Source organism: Sorex araneus, chromosome 6, assembly GCF_027595985.1.
Source record: "Sorex araneus isolate mSorAra2 chromosome 6, mSorAra2.pri, whole genome shotgun sequence".
In the NCBI taxonomy this organism is placed as follows: domain Eukaryota; kingdom Metazoa; phylum Chordata; class Mammalia; order Eulipotyphla; family Soricidae; genus Sorex; species Sorex araneus.
The window spans coordinates 164,762,188-164,777,570 of record NC_073307.1 but is presented as its reverse complement, the minus strand read 5'-3'; the positions used below and the strand labels follow the sequence as shown (position 1 = coordinate 164,777,570).

General features: G+C 60.4%; 1 protein-coding gene across 2 annotated transcripts; it reads right to left on the bottom strand.

Moving 5' to 3' along the window:
* Positions 1 to 401: 401 nt before the first annotated feature.
* BBS1 (Bardet-Biedl syndrome 1) lies at positions 402 to 13,957 on the bottom strand. Of its 2 annotated transcripts, none has more exons than XM_055142707.1 (17): positions 13,818 to 13,957; positions 13,532 to 13,608; positions 13,388 to 13,451; positions 11,225 to 11,497; positions 11,093 to 11,139; positions 10,918 to 10,956; positions 10,746 to 10,821; positions 9,687 to 9,818; positions 8,444 to 8,550; positions 6,765 to 6,885; positions 6,520 to 6,678; positions 5,635 to 5,704; positions 4,978 to 5,136; positions 4,139 to 4,272; positions 3,552 to 3,686; positions 3,252 to 3,338; positions 402 to 3,176 (listed from the first exon to the last, which is right to left on the bottom strand). In XM_055142707.1, exons 2-17 carry the CDS (start codon positions 13,588 to 13,590, stop codon positions 3,090 to 3,092), a joined length of 1,749 nt encoding a protein of 582 aa, XP_054998682.1. In that variant the 5' UTR covers positions 13,591 to 13,608; positions 13,818 to 13,957; the 3' UTR covers positions 402 to 3,089. The 2 variants fall into 2 exon arrangements, with proteins under 2 accessions (XP_054998682.1, XP_004618503.2); XM_004618446.2 differs by having other exon boundaries at positions 13,417 to 13,451; positions 13,818 to 13,951.
* Between the last annotated feature and the right edge of the window lie 1,426 nt (positions 13,958 to 15,383).

The window sequence follows — 15,383 nt, the reverse complement described above, 5'->3', positions numbered from 1 at the left end:
AGGCTCTGGCCTGCAGAGCTATCCTCTGGGTCCTTTATTTGTTCTTGTTTTGCACCCTGCCTCTGATGCTCGGAGTTGCTCCTGTTGGTGCTTGGGGGGACCCTAAGTGGTGCTGCATATAAGCAGTGCATTGACCCCTGGATAACCTCTCTGGCCCCTAGATTTAATCTGAAATCTTTAATTTGGGGGGCGCATATAGCGGGGCTCGGGGTATTTCTGGCACGAGCCCAGAAGTGACCCCTGGCAGTGCTCGGGGACTATTATATGGTGCCGGGCAACTGCATGAAAGTTGGAGGCGGAATGCAGGGGACAAGTGCCTTAGCCCTGATACTCTCCCAGCCCAAGATGTGATGTTTTATGCAGCATTTGTGGTTTATAAAGACAGATTTGTACAGCGAACCTCAAGTTATTCTTAGAATTTATTTTCAAATTGCTTAGAATTTTGAGTCACACCTGGTCAAGGTTTGGTCCCAGCAGTTCTTGGAGACCACGCAGGGCAAGGATCCAGGGCCGGAGCGATAGCACAGCGGGTAGGGCGTTTGCCTTGCACGCGGCCGACCCGGGTTAGATCCCCGGCATCCCATATGGTCCCCCAAGCACCGCCAGGAGTAATTCCTGAGTGCAAAGCCAGGAGTAACCCCTGAGCATCGCTGGGTGTGACCCAAAAAGCAAAAAAAAAAAAAAAAAAAGGGATCCAGGGCAAGGACCACCCAGGCCTCCCGCAAGGGAAGTAAATACTCCAGCCTGTTGTGCACGCTCTGACCCTCCAAGTAGATTGTACACTTTGTTTGCTGTAGGGCCTCAGCCAGCAGTGCTCAGGGCTTACTCTTGGCTCTGAGCTCAGGGCTCAGGCCTCATTCCTGGCAGGCTTTGGGGGGGGCCATATGTGGGTTGGCTGCGTTCACAGCAAGCGCCTCACTTAATGTTCTATCGCGCCAGCCCCCTATTACTCTTCATCTGCTTCTTCTGGAATTGCATTTGCTTTTATTTCCCTTTCAAACTGATGTTAGATTTTTCTTCTCTAATATATGCAGCCCATAAATTTTCCTTCTCGCCTTCATGGTAAATTACAAACTTTAGTATGTTGTGTTTTCATTTAGTCCAAAATATTTTGAACTTTCTCATGAGATTTCTTATTTGATCCCATGTGTAAAAATAGGTGCAGTTCAGGAGTTGGAGAGATAGTGCAGCGAGTAGGACACTAGCTTTGCATGGATGTGGCTGACCCCAGTTTGATCTGCCCCCAAAGGTGCCCTGAGCACAGCTGGGTGTGGCACAAAAACAAACACCACAATGAAAACTGAAGATAATAAAAATAGTTGAAAATTAAATGGTTTTGTTTTTTCCTGTTTTGTGTTTCAGTGGAGTCCAAGAGAGTACAATAAGGTGTTTGCCTTACTTGTGGCTGACTCTGATTCAATCCCCAGCACCACATGTTTCCCCAAGCACTGCCAGGAGTGGCCCAAGTCCCCCTAAAAAAATTTTTTTGGGGGTCACACCCAGCGATGCACAGGGGTTACTCCTGGCTCTGCACTCAGGAATTACCCCTGGCGGTGCTCAGGGGACCATATGGGATGCTGGGATTAGAACCCGGGTCGGCCGCATGCAAAGCAAACGCCCTACCCGCTGTGCTATTGCTCCAGCCCCCCCCCCCTAAAAATTATTAAGTAACATATATTTTACAATTCTGGAAAAAGGTGTGAAGATAAAAGCCTCTGAAAACAGGCTGGGCTAAACCAGAGTTCAAGAGAACGGGGAACGAGGGGAAAGGACTCCAGCACCCATCCCCTGGTCAGGAATGGCTGTCTCCACCCCACAGCCCGGCATGATGGTGGCACACGACAGGTGTCCCCGCACTGCAGAAGCTCAGGGACGAGGCGCAGCCCGCAAGGAGGGGACGCTGTGAGGTGTGCGGAATCAGGTGGAGGCTTCCCACTTGGCTGTTTATTGCCCAAACTGTCACACCAGCCCCTGCGCGGTGCGCACACGCCATGCTCCCGCCGAGAGCACACGCAGCCCCGGGCAGGGTGTAGTGGCCTCTGAGGGGGAGCTTCAGGGGAGGCGGGAAGAAGCAGGGGAGGGTGTGGGGTCCAGGAATCAGCCCGTGCAGCAAAGACAATCTCGAGGAGAGGTTCTGGGGAGCACACAGGGCACCCTGAAGCAGGGGCGGAGCAAGGGGGGCCGTGAGATGGGGGTGGGGGGGAACTGCCCATCAGAGGGAAACGAAGTCAAACCCTAATGGAGTCCTAGAAAATGGAAGTGCGTCAAGGTCACTCTGCCGACTCGGCGACCCGAAGCTCTGGGCAGTCGGCGAGGGCCTCGGCCTGGCCAAAGCGCCCCAGTTCCCCGGACGCTGATGGGGTGACACTGCTCCTGCTCCTCGCTTCCGCCACTGGGCCACCAGAACTGCCATTGGGCCAGAGGGGCAGCCTGGACCCAGGGGGCGCTGGGGGTCCCGAGAGCACACGGGGGTCACACCTGCCTCAGGACAGTGCCGCGCCCCTGGTCGGACACGGGCTCTCAGCCTCGCCGCACTCGTGCCTGGCCCTTTCCAGCCAACTCTTTCAGGACGACCGCTGCCCAGAGAACAGCACCCACGCGACTGATCTGAACCCTAGTCTTGACTGGCAGCTGGGTGGGAAGGGGGGTGTCTGTCACTTGTGTGACCCCCAGGCTGTAGCAGCCCTCCCCTCACTCTGTGCAGCCCTCCTGGGGTCTTCTATGGGCAGGACCCCCACAGCAGCTGCCGCCTCCCTGCAGCCCCCCGGCATTGATGGAGCCCTGCGGGGCTGAGTGGGCAGGTGGCCTCCCCTGGTTCTGGTTCCCCAGCTGCAATCGGGAGCCCCTTGCTTGGCTCTGGGGGTGGGCGGCCTAGAACGTGGTTTCGCCCTCGAGCTGAGCGAACTGCAGCCGCGCCGGCAACCGCAGAGAGACCGCCAGCCGCGAGTCCGAGTGCTCCTTCCGCTCTACCCGGGAAGGAGCTGCATCTCCAGTGCTCTGACGGATGCCCGGGCCGCCGGGAGTTCGCAGGACTGCAGCGTGGGGAGGGGCTTGGGGCTGCGGCAGCTGCGGTGGAGCCGGCGCGTCTCTCAGGTGGCCGCCAGCCCCTCGCTCACGGGCATGTTGATGTGGGCGCTGAGCAGGGGCGTGCTCTGGCCCTCGCGGAGCACCAGCACCTGCGGGAGGAGCATGTGGCTGCAGCCGCCCCCGCAGGCCCCCCCGCCTTGTCCTCTCTTCCAGCGGACGCTTACCTTGATGACATCGGTGACACCCTTGTCACTGAGACTTTCCACAAAGGTCTCCAGGGGGTAGCTGAGCCCTGGCACCAGCAAAGGGACCTGATTTAAGGGACAAGGACAGGAAACGACTGACTGGGACCGGATGTGGGCTCGGAGAGGGGATGCTGCAGGGTCATGGGCACATTCCTGACAGAACCCGCACCCCGGGGCCCGAGGCTGAGGCTGCTTCCTGCACCTGGGGGTCCCCCCTACTTCCTGCCGTCCCCACTGAGGGTCCTGGAAGGTCAGGCTTGAGGTCCGGGTCACCTGTACCTTGAAGACGGCGCGGGGCAGCCTGTAGAGCGCCTCGCTGTACAGGAAGCACACAAGCAGGCCCAGGACGGCGCGGGCCGCAGACGTGTTCTGCAGGTGCAGCGTGAGCCTGAATGTGGGGCCGAGGCCCTGCACCTGCGGGGATGGGAGGCCTGGCTGGGTGCCCACTCTCCGCCATGCACCAGTCACCGGCCCCCCACTGCAGGCCGGAAGCCCCCACCTGGGCTCTGGCGCATACAGGCCCGCAGGAGAAGGCTGACCCCCTATCTCGAGCGAGGAGAGCGGGCTGGAGCATGGGACGGGGGGCGGCTGCTGGCCACCGTGTCCTCCTCACGCCCTGGCCCTGAGCCTTCCCCGGCCCTGCCCCTCCTTCATCCCCCCCTTACAGTGTCCTCCCCTGCAACTCTGCTCTCGCCCACACCCCCACTTCCCTCCTCTCATTCCTGAAGAGAAACGGACACTCAGAGAAGTCTGGTACCATCCGGTACCCAGAGGTCACCTGTGCTGCCCTTCCCGTGCCACCCGGCAGAGGCCCCTGGGCGCAGCTGGCGTGCCCCTGCCCGCCCCGCCCCTGCCCCAGCGCTCACCACCGCGTGCAGCTTGAGCGGCTCCCGGGCGGCCGCCGACACGGGGCTCAGGCTGGATTCGAGGGCGCGCACGTAGGAGCGGGCGGCCCGCAGGCGCAGCAGGTACAGGTCAGTCTGGAAGACCCGGTGCATGGCTGCGGAGGACAGAGGCCATGGGGACAGCGGGCAGGGAGGGGCTCAGGCCCCGGAGGCGGGGCGGCTGGAGTGCGGGAGGGCCAAGGCCCGCAGCCGGGCTCCCCTGAGCCTTGTCCTCGGCCGGGTCTCACCCTGCACCTTCTCCCTGGACAATCTGCCCAGCAAGGCCTGCCCGTGCCCACACTCGGGGCTGGGCTGGCGAGCTGCTCTTCTCGCTGCCCAATGGTCACCTCCTGGACGCCCAGCCACGCCACACATTCAAGCCATCCTCATTTCCAAACCCCCTTCAGTGCCACCCAGTTTACCCCTCAAATGGGCTCATTTGGCAGGCGGAGCTGAGTCTTCTGCAAAGGCCCCCCTTCCTGCGTCACCCCTGTCCCCCCCACTGCATAATTGGGGGGGTGGGGGCGGGTCTCCCCGGAGCTCCTGCCCAGGCCCTTCCGGCCCTTCTCCCCCTGCTGCCTCCTTCACGCAAGCTGCAGGGAGGGTCGCTTCTCCCGAGTCCTGCCCGGCCTCCCAAACTTACTGTACGGGCCTAGGGCCCTCAGTGGAGCCTGGACATCCGCTCTATGACCGGAAGTTCCCGGGGGGACCTGACCCCATCCAGGCAGCACGTGAGGCCTGGCATTGCCACGGGTGCAGGATGAACAAACGGGCATGGAGGGCTGGGCAGGAGGGGAAGCGCCTCTGGGTGGGAGACTCACCCGTGCCCGACTCCCGCTCCCGCAGCGTCTGGTCCACGTACAGCCGTGTCTTCCGTGGCACGCTGAGCCTCATGGCTTGGGCCGGTGGGGGGCCAGCCTCCCCGCTCCCCTCAGCGAACACCGCTGTGCGCTTCAAGATCTTGATCATCAGGCCACCACCTGGGGACGCAGAGGGGACAAGCCCACTGTCCCCACAGTTCCCCTGCCTGGCCCCCACGGAGCTGGGCAGGTCAAGTTTCTGGAGGCAACAGAACACTCCGAGCACATCTGGGGTCAGTCCTCTCAGTTCTCAGCCACTGACAGTCTGGGAGAATCCCCATGGCCAGCACTGGGGCTCCTGGGGCAGCTGGGACTTATGCTGGACCCCCAGGCAGGGAGGGCACAGAGGTGGGACAAAAGGACACAGAGGGGCCGGAGCAACAGTCCAGGGGGGAGGGTGTTTGCCTTGCATGCAGCCGACCCAGGTTAGATCCCCAGATCCCATATGGTCCCCCAAGTACCACCAGGGATAATTCCTGAGTGCAGAGCCAGGAGTAACCCCTGAGCACTGCCGGGTGTGACCCAAAAAGCAAAACAATAAAATAAAATTTAAAAAAGGACACAGAATGGAGGCCACAGGTAGCTCGCGCCCTCTCCCCACAAAACCTGTCCTCTCACCTCTCGTGGTCAGGACCAGAGTGTTATCCTCCCGCCCGTAGCGGCCGAAGCAAAGGCTGGTCACGGCATCCTATGGGGAGGTGACAGCATTTAGCCAGAGACGACCTCAGACCAGAGAAAAGAGGGCGCTGGAGGGTGAGGGCAGGGGACCCCAGAGATGGACACGAGGCAGGGGTGAGGCCGGGGGCTCTTGGGGGGCACCCCCAGCCTCTCTCCCAGCCAGTCTTTCACCCGCATCTTGAGAGCCCTGGGGCCCTTTTGCCTCCTCTCAAACCTCCCTGGTGGGCCTGGTCCTGTCAGCTCAGGTCACAGTCTGATGGGCTGGTTTCTCGGTTTGGGGGCTACACCCACAAGTGCTCAGGGACTCTGTGCCAGGATCGAACTCTGGTCTCATTCGAACAAAGCCTGTGCCTGGCCTAAGCTCTCGCTGCTGCCCAGGCCTTTAGTTGAACTCAGGACAAACATCTGACCTCGGGATGGGAACCTGGGCCTTGTGCCCACCGACCCCCGTGCCTGCCCTGAGCCCCGTTCCTGCCGCTGTCTGGAACGTTCTTTATCCATCGGGCTGTGGCGAGGCCCTGCACACCGTCACCTGCTGTCACGTGTCCCGTGCATTCCAACATGCATACCTCCTCCCTCTCCGAGCCCTCCCCACTCCATCGCCCCTCACCCGGACCCACTCCCCGGCCCCCCAATCCCTCCCTCCTCCCCACCCACTTGCCCCCATCCCCCTGTCACCCCTCATCTCTCCCTCTTAGCCCCGTCTGAATCAGCTGCATCTGGGGGCCACTGAAGACCATCAGGCCTGAGAGGAGGGAAGGGCGCCAGCGTTTGGCCCCGCCCAGACACTCGTGCCAATGCTGCGGGTGGAGAAACGGGGCTCACCGGGGCGCGGATGATGTTGACGAGCGCCTTGTCGTGGTAGATGCGGACCTCGCCGTTGGCCAGCCCGGCCATGGTGGCCTGCAGGCCCCGGGAGCGCTGCTCCAGCAGGTTCATGGTCAGGATGGCGGCGGGCATCTGCGCCGTCCACAGCTTCTTCCCCTGGGGGGAGCAGCGGGGTCTGCCGGGGACTCGGGCTGCAGCAACCATCGGGGGCCGGGGGAGCGGGGTGCCGGCGGGGGCCTCACCTTGTGGGTGAAGCCGTGCAGGCACTCTTGGGTGCTGCCCACCACCAGGACCTTGTGGACACGGACGAGCCCCACGGGCTGGGCACTCAGCTCGATGCAGTACTTGGGGTGCTTGCAGTCTCTGGAACAGAGTCACCCTCTCCCAGTGCCGCCGGGCACCCTCCTACCACTCCCTAGGTTCCCGGCCCTAGGATGCCGTGACACACAGGGGGGTCTCCGCTCCGCGGGTCCCGCCACTGTGACCTGCATGACCTCTACGTAGCTTGCACATCACGTGCAGATGACTCATACATGACCATGCGTGCCCTTATGTGCTATGTATGTGAGCTGTAGAAGCTGGCCTGGGGGGCAGAGAAGTGGGTGTCCTCAGCTTCTCTCATCTGGAACCCAGGCTGGCTCCTGCCCGCCCCTCGCCCATCCCCTCATCTCTCTTCACCCCAACAGGGGAGGTCGAAGCCCCGCACATGTGCCTCTGGGTCTCCTTCCTGTCTATTCACATCAGCCAATTTTTCAAACCTGGGGGACCCAGAGAGACAGCAGCGTGGGCACAGGCACATTCCGCCAGGCCTGGCTTAATCCCGAGCACTGCACATGGAGCCCCGAGCACAGAGCCAGGAGTGAGCCCCGAGCAACACCAGGTCTGCCTCCCACCACCCCTGTAAAAAATTTCCCAAACCCCAAGCAACTGGGTGCTGGGGACGGCTCCCATCATCTGCACTGAGAAGGCCCGAGACGGCCACCGGGCCTGCCAGTCCTGCGGGGCCCCGCGCTGCTCCCGCCTGTCTCCTCGAGGCTCGGGAGGTCCTTTCTGCCTGCCTCAGTTTCTTCCCTTTCTAATCCAGTTTTGTTCTGTGGCTGCACCCAGTGGTGCTGGGAGCTTGGGGGGCACATGCGGTGCCAGGCAGCGGAACTCCGTCCTCCGTCCTCACAGGCCGAGCCCATTTTCTCTCTGGCACTAACTGCCTCCTCCTCGCTGACTGCCCAACCCACGATGCCCCCCCGGCACGTGCCAATCGGAAACCAAACCTTGACTCATCAACTTACATCTGCCGACTGCACTGACCAACGTCTCATCGCCAAGGGCAGGATGTCCATTTATTTATACATTCACTTATTTATTATTTGTTGAGTTTTGGGCCACTCCCAGCAGCGCACAGGGCTTATCCTGGCTCTTTACGGAGGGCTCGGGGCACCACACAGGGTGCCAGAGACTGAACCCAGGTTGGCTGCGTGCCAGACAAGCACCTACCCGCTGTACTACCGCGTCTTAGGGAACATTTATCTTATTGTTAATAGATCCCCGACCCACAGATGACACTTAGCACAGAGCAGGTGCTCCAAATCAGCACTGAATTTTTTTTTTCTTTTTGGGTCACCCTCGGTGGTGCTCAGGGGTTACTCCTGGCTCTGCACTCAGGAATCACTCCTGGCGTGCTCGGTGGACCATATGGGATGCCGGGGATCGAACCTGGGTCGGCCACATGCCAGGCGAACGCCCTACCTGCTGTGCTGTCACTCTGGTCAAACCAGTACTGGTTTTACTGCGCCGAGTTAGACAGGGCACTCGGTCGGGCACGTGCACACCCGCACTAGCACACATTAGGGTCCCTTCCTAGGAAGCAGCAGGGAAGGCGTGGCGCCTCGTGCTGCCCGCTCTCCAGATGCCCGGGCGCGGCTACCTTCGCAGGATGTAGATGTTCCCATTGCGGCAGGCAGCGGCAAGCCGGAACTCGACATCAAACTGGCCGGAGGCCTCCAGGAAGACGGGGATGCTGGGCAGGCTCATCTGCAGAGCAAAGGCGCGGTGACCCTGGTGTGCCCGTGTAAAGGCCCAGTCTCCTCATGGCCTGCTGGGGTGCATCCAGACTCTCTCCAGGGCAGTACGAAGGGCTGGGACCCAGAGTCCGTCAGGAGCGACCCCTCTAACGACTGCTGGATGTGGCTCCCAAACCAATCAAGAATTGTGCTGTGCAGGTTGGGTTTTTTTTTTTTTTTTTTCCTTTTTGGGTCACACCTGGCGATGCACAGGTGTTACTCCTGGCTCTGCACTCAGGAATCACTCCTGGCGGTGCTCAGGGGACCATATGGGATGCTGGGAATTGAACCCAGGTCGGCCGAGTGCAAGGCAAACGCCCTACCCGCTGTGCTATTGCTCCAGCCCAGGTTTTTTTTTTTTTTTGAGCCAGTCTTTGTCTCCTCCCTCTGACACGCTTAGCCATGACCAGCAGGAACAGAGGGAGGTGGCACTGACCGCCGCTCTCAGGTGCGGGGAGCCTGCTGTGGTGTAAGTAGGACGAAGGACAAGTGACACATGGACTGCAGGTGACCAACAGACCAACGACAGTCTGTGAAGAGGGAGACAGCACTTTGCTGTCAGTGTGAAGAAATGAATCCAGCCTCACATGAGCCCCGGACCCGGGGACCCACACACGTGAGACATGGATCTAGTGCTGAGCCACGGCCCAGGCCTCTGCCGAGACACGACATCCAGCCACTGAGTCGATTCCATAGGCCTGTCCCATGAGGCCACAGTTTTGGTTTTGGGGTCACACCCAGCAGTGCTTAGAGCTTATTCCTGGCTCAGTGCTCAAGGATCACTCCTGGCAGTGCTTGGAGGACTGTATGGGGTGCCGGGGATCAGACCTAAGGTGGGTGTGCAGGAGGTGCCTCAGCCCTGGTGTCTCTGTCCGGCACGAGGCCACTTTTACAGAGAGGCATCTGAGGCGGCCGGGCCGGCACCAGCCCCCTTAAACTGTCCAGAAAGATGCCAAGGCTTTAGCAGTCCATGTCTCGGGGTAGCAGGACTTATCTTCACTCTGATCGTTTGCCCACCCTGAACATAGGCCACCAGGAACTCAGTGGGAGGGAGGGGAGCTGGGGCTGGCGCGGGCGGGGAGGGCGGCCTGGCGAGGGCCCACGGACCTGGCTCAGGATGGTGAAGGCCTCGGGGTCCAGCACCAGCAGCTCCTTGTTCTCAGTGCCCACCACCAGGCAGGATATGGCGTCCTCGTCCGCCAGGCTCTTCTTCAGGGTGGTCATGGCCGTGATGACGGTCTGCGGAAGGATGCCGGGGGTCACCCGGGAGCTTCCCACTGACTGTATGCTCCCGGAGACTCGCGGGCACCACAGGACAAGGGGGCCCACGAGGGGAAAGGAGGCAGCAGAGAGCGAGAGAGAGAGAGAGAGTGAGAGAGAGAGAGAGAGAGAGAGAGAGAGAGAGAGAGAGAGAGAGAACACACTCGGAGGCACTGACTACAGCAGGCCTCGCTCAGCCACGCACAGCTCAGGGGCTGGAGTGACAGGGCAGCAAGGAAGGGGCCTGCCTTGCCTTGCAGGTGGCAGACCCAGGCTCCATCCCTGGCACTGCAGCTTAGTTCTGTTTCTGACAGGCTCCCACTAAGGGGGCAGAGGGCACAGCGAGGGTCTGTGCTGCCCTCAAGCTGGCCCCATCTCCTAAGCCCGCTGGTGCAGCCCGGGAGACTCACCCAACGGCGTTCTCGGGCCCTTGTGTTGAATCCCCTGAGTAGTTGGCTAAGGGTCTCTGGTGGGGTTCCCCCACCCACCAGAGCACCACCTGAGAGGCTCCCCCACCCCCCAAAACAACTAAGAAAATCGGGAAGTGAGCCAGTGGGAAACTGAGCCAATAACGGGCAAGTGACTGGTTCATAAAGACAATAAACGAATAATCAGTGACTTTATCAGAGAAGCCCAGAAAAACGAAGGTGCTGAAGATTCTCTGACGCCCTGGGACGAGGAGCCAGGTGGAAGCCGCGGCAGGGAAGAGCGAGCAGCCCCGCGGGCGACGTCGGCCTGCCCTGGACACTCCTCTTTACTGTCGGGCTCGCCAGTGAGCCACACTGCCCTGGCCGTGGGGGCAGTGATGCACCCCGACATCATCCCTCTGTGTGCCAGTCCTGGCAAGGACCCCCAAGCGGCGGCGGTGGTGGTGGTGGTGGGAGGGGGGCAGCGCGGGGGCGTCACCTGGCGCTTGATGGGCCGCGCCTTGTGCTGGTTCACGAACGCCTCCATCTCGCTCAGGTCCAGCAGCAGCAGGAACCTGGGAGGGGAGACCGTGTGCGCATGCGCGACCACCCCCCCCCATACAGCCCAGGCGCACGAGGGGGTCCCCCCTACACTCCGTTCCCCTACGCACCTGAGCGACTGGACCGACAGAGGTACCTCCGCCTTCTCCCTGCAGGCAGAGGGGTCAGTCCCTAGCAGGTTACGCCAGAACCGGGGCCCGGGTTCCCCTTCCCGGGAGGACGCGAGCGCTCGGGCCGTGGAGGGGGGGACCGGGCCGCGGGGACGGCGGGGACGCGGGTTCTCACCGGATGCCCTCCAGCATCTCCTTCAGGGTCAGAGGGTCGATGCGGTCCTGCGACAGAGGCCGGGGGAGGCGGTGGGGCCGGGCGCAGGGGCCGAGCGAGCCGCCGGTGCCCGCCGCAGCCCGCGGGGCTCACCTCCTTGGCCTGGTTCCACAGGTCCAGCTCCAGGGGGTTGGTGGGCAGCGGCGGCAGCGTGAACTTGAAGTAAGGCCTGAGGTTCTTGTACACGTAGACGCAGGGGCCCGAGGCCACGGCCAGCGCGGGCGTGCGGGGCTCGTGCTGCTCCATGAGGAAGGTGGTGGCCGCCGTGGGCAGCGCGGGCAGCGGGTTCTCGCTCAGCACTGTGGGCCCCTTGAGCACCTTCAGGGAGGGCTGCCGGCCCCGGGGGCCCAGGTCCCCCACCACCAGCTGCAGAGAGAGGCGGCCCACGGGGGCTGAGCCTTTCTGGGGGTGCCCCCGCCCCTGCGGTGTAGCCCGCTGAGACGGCTTCCCAGGGAGGGGCCCTTCCTCGAGTCCAGCCCCCCTTGAGCGGAACCTGACCTATCACAGCATTAGGGGGCTAGGCACTGTCCTTCCAGCGGCCCAACTGCTGAGTGACCCAGAGTGGAGTCCATAGTGGGCAGCTGGAAGAGAGCCCCAGGATCCCCCCTGCATGCAGAGGGCAGGGGTGCTGTGCCTTTCACCCCCACATTCTCAGCCATAAAGCCCTGTAGGCTGGAGAGAGAGCCCAGAGGGTAAGGCGCAGGCCTGGCTGGGTTCAATCCCCAGCGTCCCATATGGTCCCCGAGCACCGGCAGGAGTGATTCCCGAGTGCAGAGCCAGGAGTAACCCCTGAGCATCGTCAGGGGTGCCCTAACCTCCCCACAGGAAAATATTAACCTACAACGCTAAATTGGGGTGGTGGCATACCCAACTGTGCTCAGTGCTCACTCCTGGCTCTGCATTCAGGGATTACACCTGGCAATGCTTGGGGGGTCAAATGTGGTACCAAGGATTGAACCCAGGTTGGTCACATGCAAACCGAGTGCCTTACCTGCTCTACTTTCTGGCCCCTAATTCTACTTATTTTAAAATAGTTTCTGTGGTGCCAAGGACCAAACCCAAAGCCATGCACATGTATACATAGTATTTAAAAATATTTAAATATTATATAATACTTTTAGTCATGTACCAGACTCCTAATCAATCCCCAGATGCATACAAAAGTAGAGACTCATAATGCATCCTTGGATGCTCATTATTTGGCTCCAACAATTATCAGCTAGCAGTTAATCTTTTTTTTTTTTTTGGGTCACACCCGGCGATGCACAGGGGTCACTCCTGGCTCATGCACTCAGGAATTACTCCTGGCGGTGCTCGGGGGACCATATGGGATGCTGGGATTCGAACCCGGGTTGGCCGCGTGCAAGGCAAACGCCCTCCCCGCTGTGTTATTGCTCCAGCCCCAGCTAACAGTTAATCTTAAAGTCTTTTTATCTTTTTTCGGGGGGGGGGGTGTTTATTTTTTGGCCACACTCGGGCATGCTCAGTACTTATTCCTGGCTCTGTGCTCAGGGATCACTCCTGGCGGGGCCTGGAATCAATGCCTGGGGAGCTGGATGCAGAGCTAGTGCTGTAACTGTCGTACTCTCCACTTGCCTCTTTTTGCCTTCCCTTATGTTACTGTTGGTTTTTTTTTTTTTTTAAATTTTGTTTTTTGGGTCACACCCGGTGATGCTCAGGGGTTACTCTTAGCTTTTCTGATGCCCCAGGTTTATGCCAGGTTTGTGCCCCTGCAGCGAAGATTATGAATTCACACAACTAAGAGGCTTAAGTCTGGGGGGGAAGTCTTGGAGGGACTTTTCTGCTTTAGTTTCTGCAATCTGCATCATGCGATGAATGGTCCCCGTTTCCTTGCCCGGAAAAATTAATCTCTCTCTCTCTCTCTCTCTCTCTCTCTCTCTCTCTCTCGCCCGCCCACCCCGCAGCCCACCCACCCGGGTCTCCCGCCGGGGGCTGGAACTTGCGCGCGCACACACACACACACACACACTCTCCTCCTGCGAAACACACACACGCGCGCACACACACACACACTCTCCTCCTGCGAAACACACACACTCTCCTCCTGCGAAACACACACACGTGCACACACACACACACACACACACTCTCTTCCTGCGAAACACACACGCGCGCACGCACACACACACACACACACACACTCTCTCTCCTCCTGCGAAACACACACACACACACACACACACACACACTCTCCTCCTGAGAAACTCTCGCCCGCCCACCCCGCAGCCCACCCACCCGGGTCTCCGCTGCGGGCTGGAACTTGCCTTGTACTCCCCGTCGCCGTGCAGGTCGGCCAGCGCTGGAAACGGAGGGGCCGCGCGTCAGGGCGCCCGGGGCTGGCCCGCCCCCCCCAACCCCGGCTCGGGCCCCCGGACTCACCCAGGCAGGAGGAGAAGGTGTGGATGTTGGCCTTGGGGTCGTAGTGCGCATCCAGCCATTTCGAACTGGCCTCCTTGCTGGGAGAGAAGAGAAAGTGGGGGTGCTCTCAGGGGAGGGAAGAAAACGCTGGGGTGCCGCTGAGTGACGGGGGGTCCAGACACCGGGCCCCCAGCACCCGCAGGGTCGCCCGCGTGCGTCTCAGAGCCCCGCGACGGTGAGCCCCGGAGGGGCCCGGCACCCCCTTTCCGCGGGTGGCAAGGATGCACTCGGGGCACCCGGCCTTCACCTCTCCGCTTGGCGGCCGTCAGAATCCGACGAAGACGCAGCCGCCATCTTGGCCGGCGTCGCCACGGCAACCGCGGGCGCCCCCGACGCTGCGCGCGCGACGCCCAAAGGCGCCCGGGCTCCGAGCGGCGCGTGCGCGAAGGTTCCGGGGCGCAGCTTTCCGGCCCGGGCTCGGGGACCTTCTCTTGCGCCGCCCCAGCCCGAGCTCCTGGGCCCCACCACGTCTGGGACGGCGACAGAGCCCTCTGCAAAAACAAACAAAAAAAGTTATCTTGCTCTCTTCGTCTTCCTGATTAACTTTGTTGAGAAGGGTTCATTGATTCATAGCGTTCTGTGCTTAGAGCAACAAAACACCAAGTTTAAGTTCTGGGGCAGCAGCGATGGTACAGAGGGAGGGCATTTGCCTTGCATGCGGCTGACCCGGGTTCGATCCCCGGCATCTTGTACGGTCCCCCGAGGGCACGGCCAGGAGTAATTCCAGAGTGCAGAGCCAGGAGTAAGCCCTGAGCAACACCAAATGTGACCCAAAAACAAATCTGTGGGATGGAGCGATAGTACAGTGGGTAGGGTGCTTGTCTTACATGCAGCCAGCCAGGGTTGGATCGGGGTTGAACACCCCCAGCACCTCATATAGTCCCCTCGATCCAGGCCAGGAGTGATTCCTGAACGGCAGTCAGCCACCCTGAGCGCCGCTGGGTGTGGCCGGAAGCCAAAACATTAAATTCTAGGGCCCCAGAGATATGCGAGCGTGAAATGCGTCTGTGGAAAAGAACCTACATGTGTGAGGGCTGGGTTGGATGCCCCAGGCACTGCAGGGTGACCCCCCACACACACACACACACATATCTCCTCGATCTGGGAGCAGTAGAGATCCACCCACATTTGTCAACAGCAACAAAGGGAATGGAAAGAGGGACAAAAAGACTGGAACTTCAAGGCCAAATAGATAAGGAGTAAAGGGCTTTCCTTACATGCTGACACCGAGGTTCAATCCCCAGCACCCCACATTGTTCCGAGATCCCACCAGGTGTGACCCCTGAGCCTAGAGCCAGGAGTAAGCAGAGCACCGAAGGGTATGACCTGGGGGTGAAGGGGATAGACTAGAGCTTCAGCAAAGAACTGCTCATGGGGCTGCAAGGAGCAATCCAGAAGGACCTCTGAGCGTACCCCCACCCCAGGAAAAGAAGAGAGCCTCAGAGTGTAAGATTCAATCCTAGGATCCTATTTGTTTTGTTTTGGGGCCATACCTGGTTGTGCTCAGGGCCTACTCCTGACTCTGTGCTCATGGATCACTTCTGGCTGGCTCAGGGGACCACGTGGAGAGCTGGGGATTAAACCTGGGTCGGCTGCGTGCACGGCAGGAGACTTACCCACTGTACTATTGCTTAGGCCCCATCAATCCTAGATTTCCGACCCAAGTTGAGGGTTTCCAGTTTTGAGGCTCTGGAATACTTGAAATTCCAGAAAAGTTTTAGGCATACTGCACAATCAGGGCAATATGTATCTCTGTGCCTCTGTACCTGCTAATAGGGGGACCGATTAATGGTGGAAGGAAGCCTGAACATGA

Excerpts from the sequence above, each read along its gene's own strand:
- BBS1 (XM_004618446.2), bottom strand. The coding sequence starts at position 13,864 with ATGGCGGCTGCGTCTTCGTCGGATTCTGACGGCCGCCAAGCGGAGAG. Across the intron at positions 11,140-11,224 it reads TGTGGAACCAGGCCAAGGAG|GACCGCATCGACCCTCTGAC; the intron begins GTGAGCCCCGCG and ends CCTCTGTCGCAG. Across the intron at positions 3,687-4,138 it reads CGCTCAAGCTGCACGCGGTG|GTGCAGGGCCTCGGCCCCAC; the intron begins GTGAGCGCTGGG and ends CCATCCCCGCAG.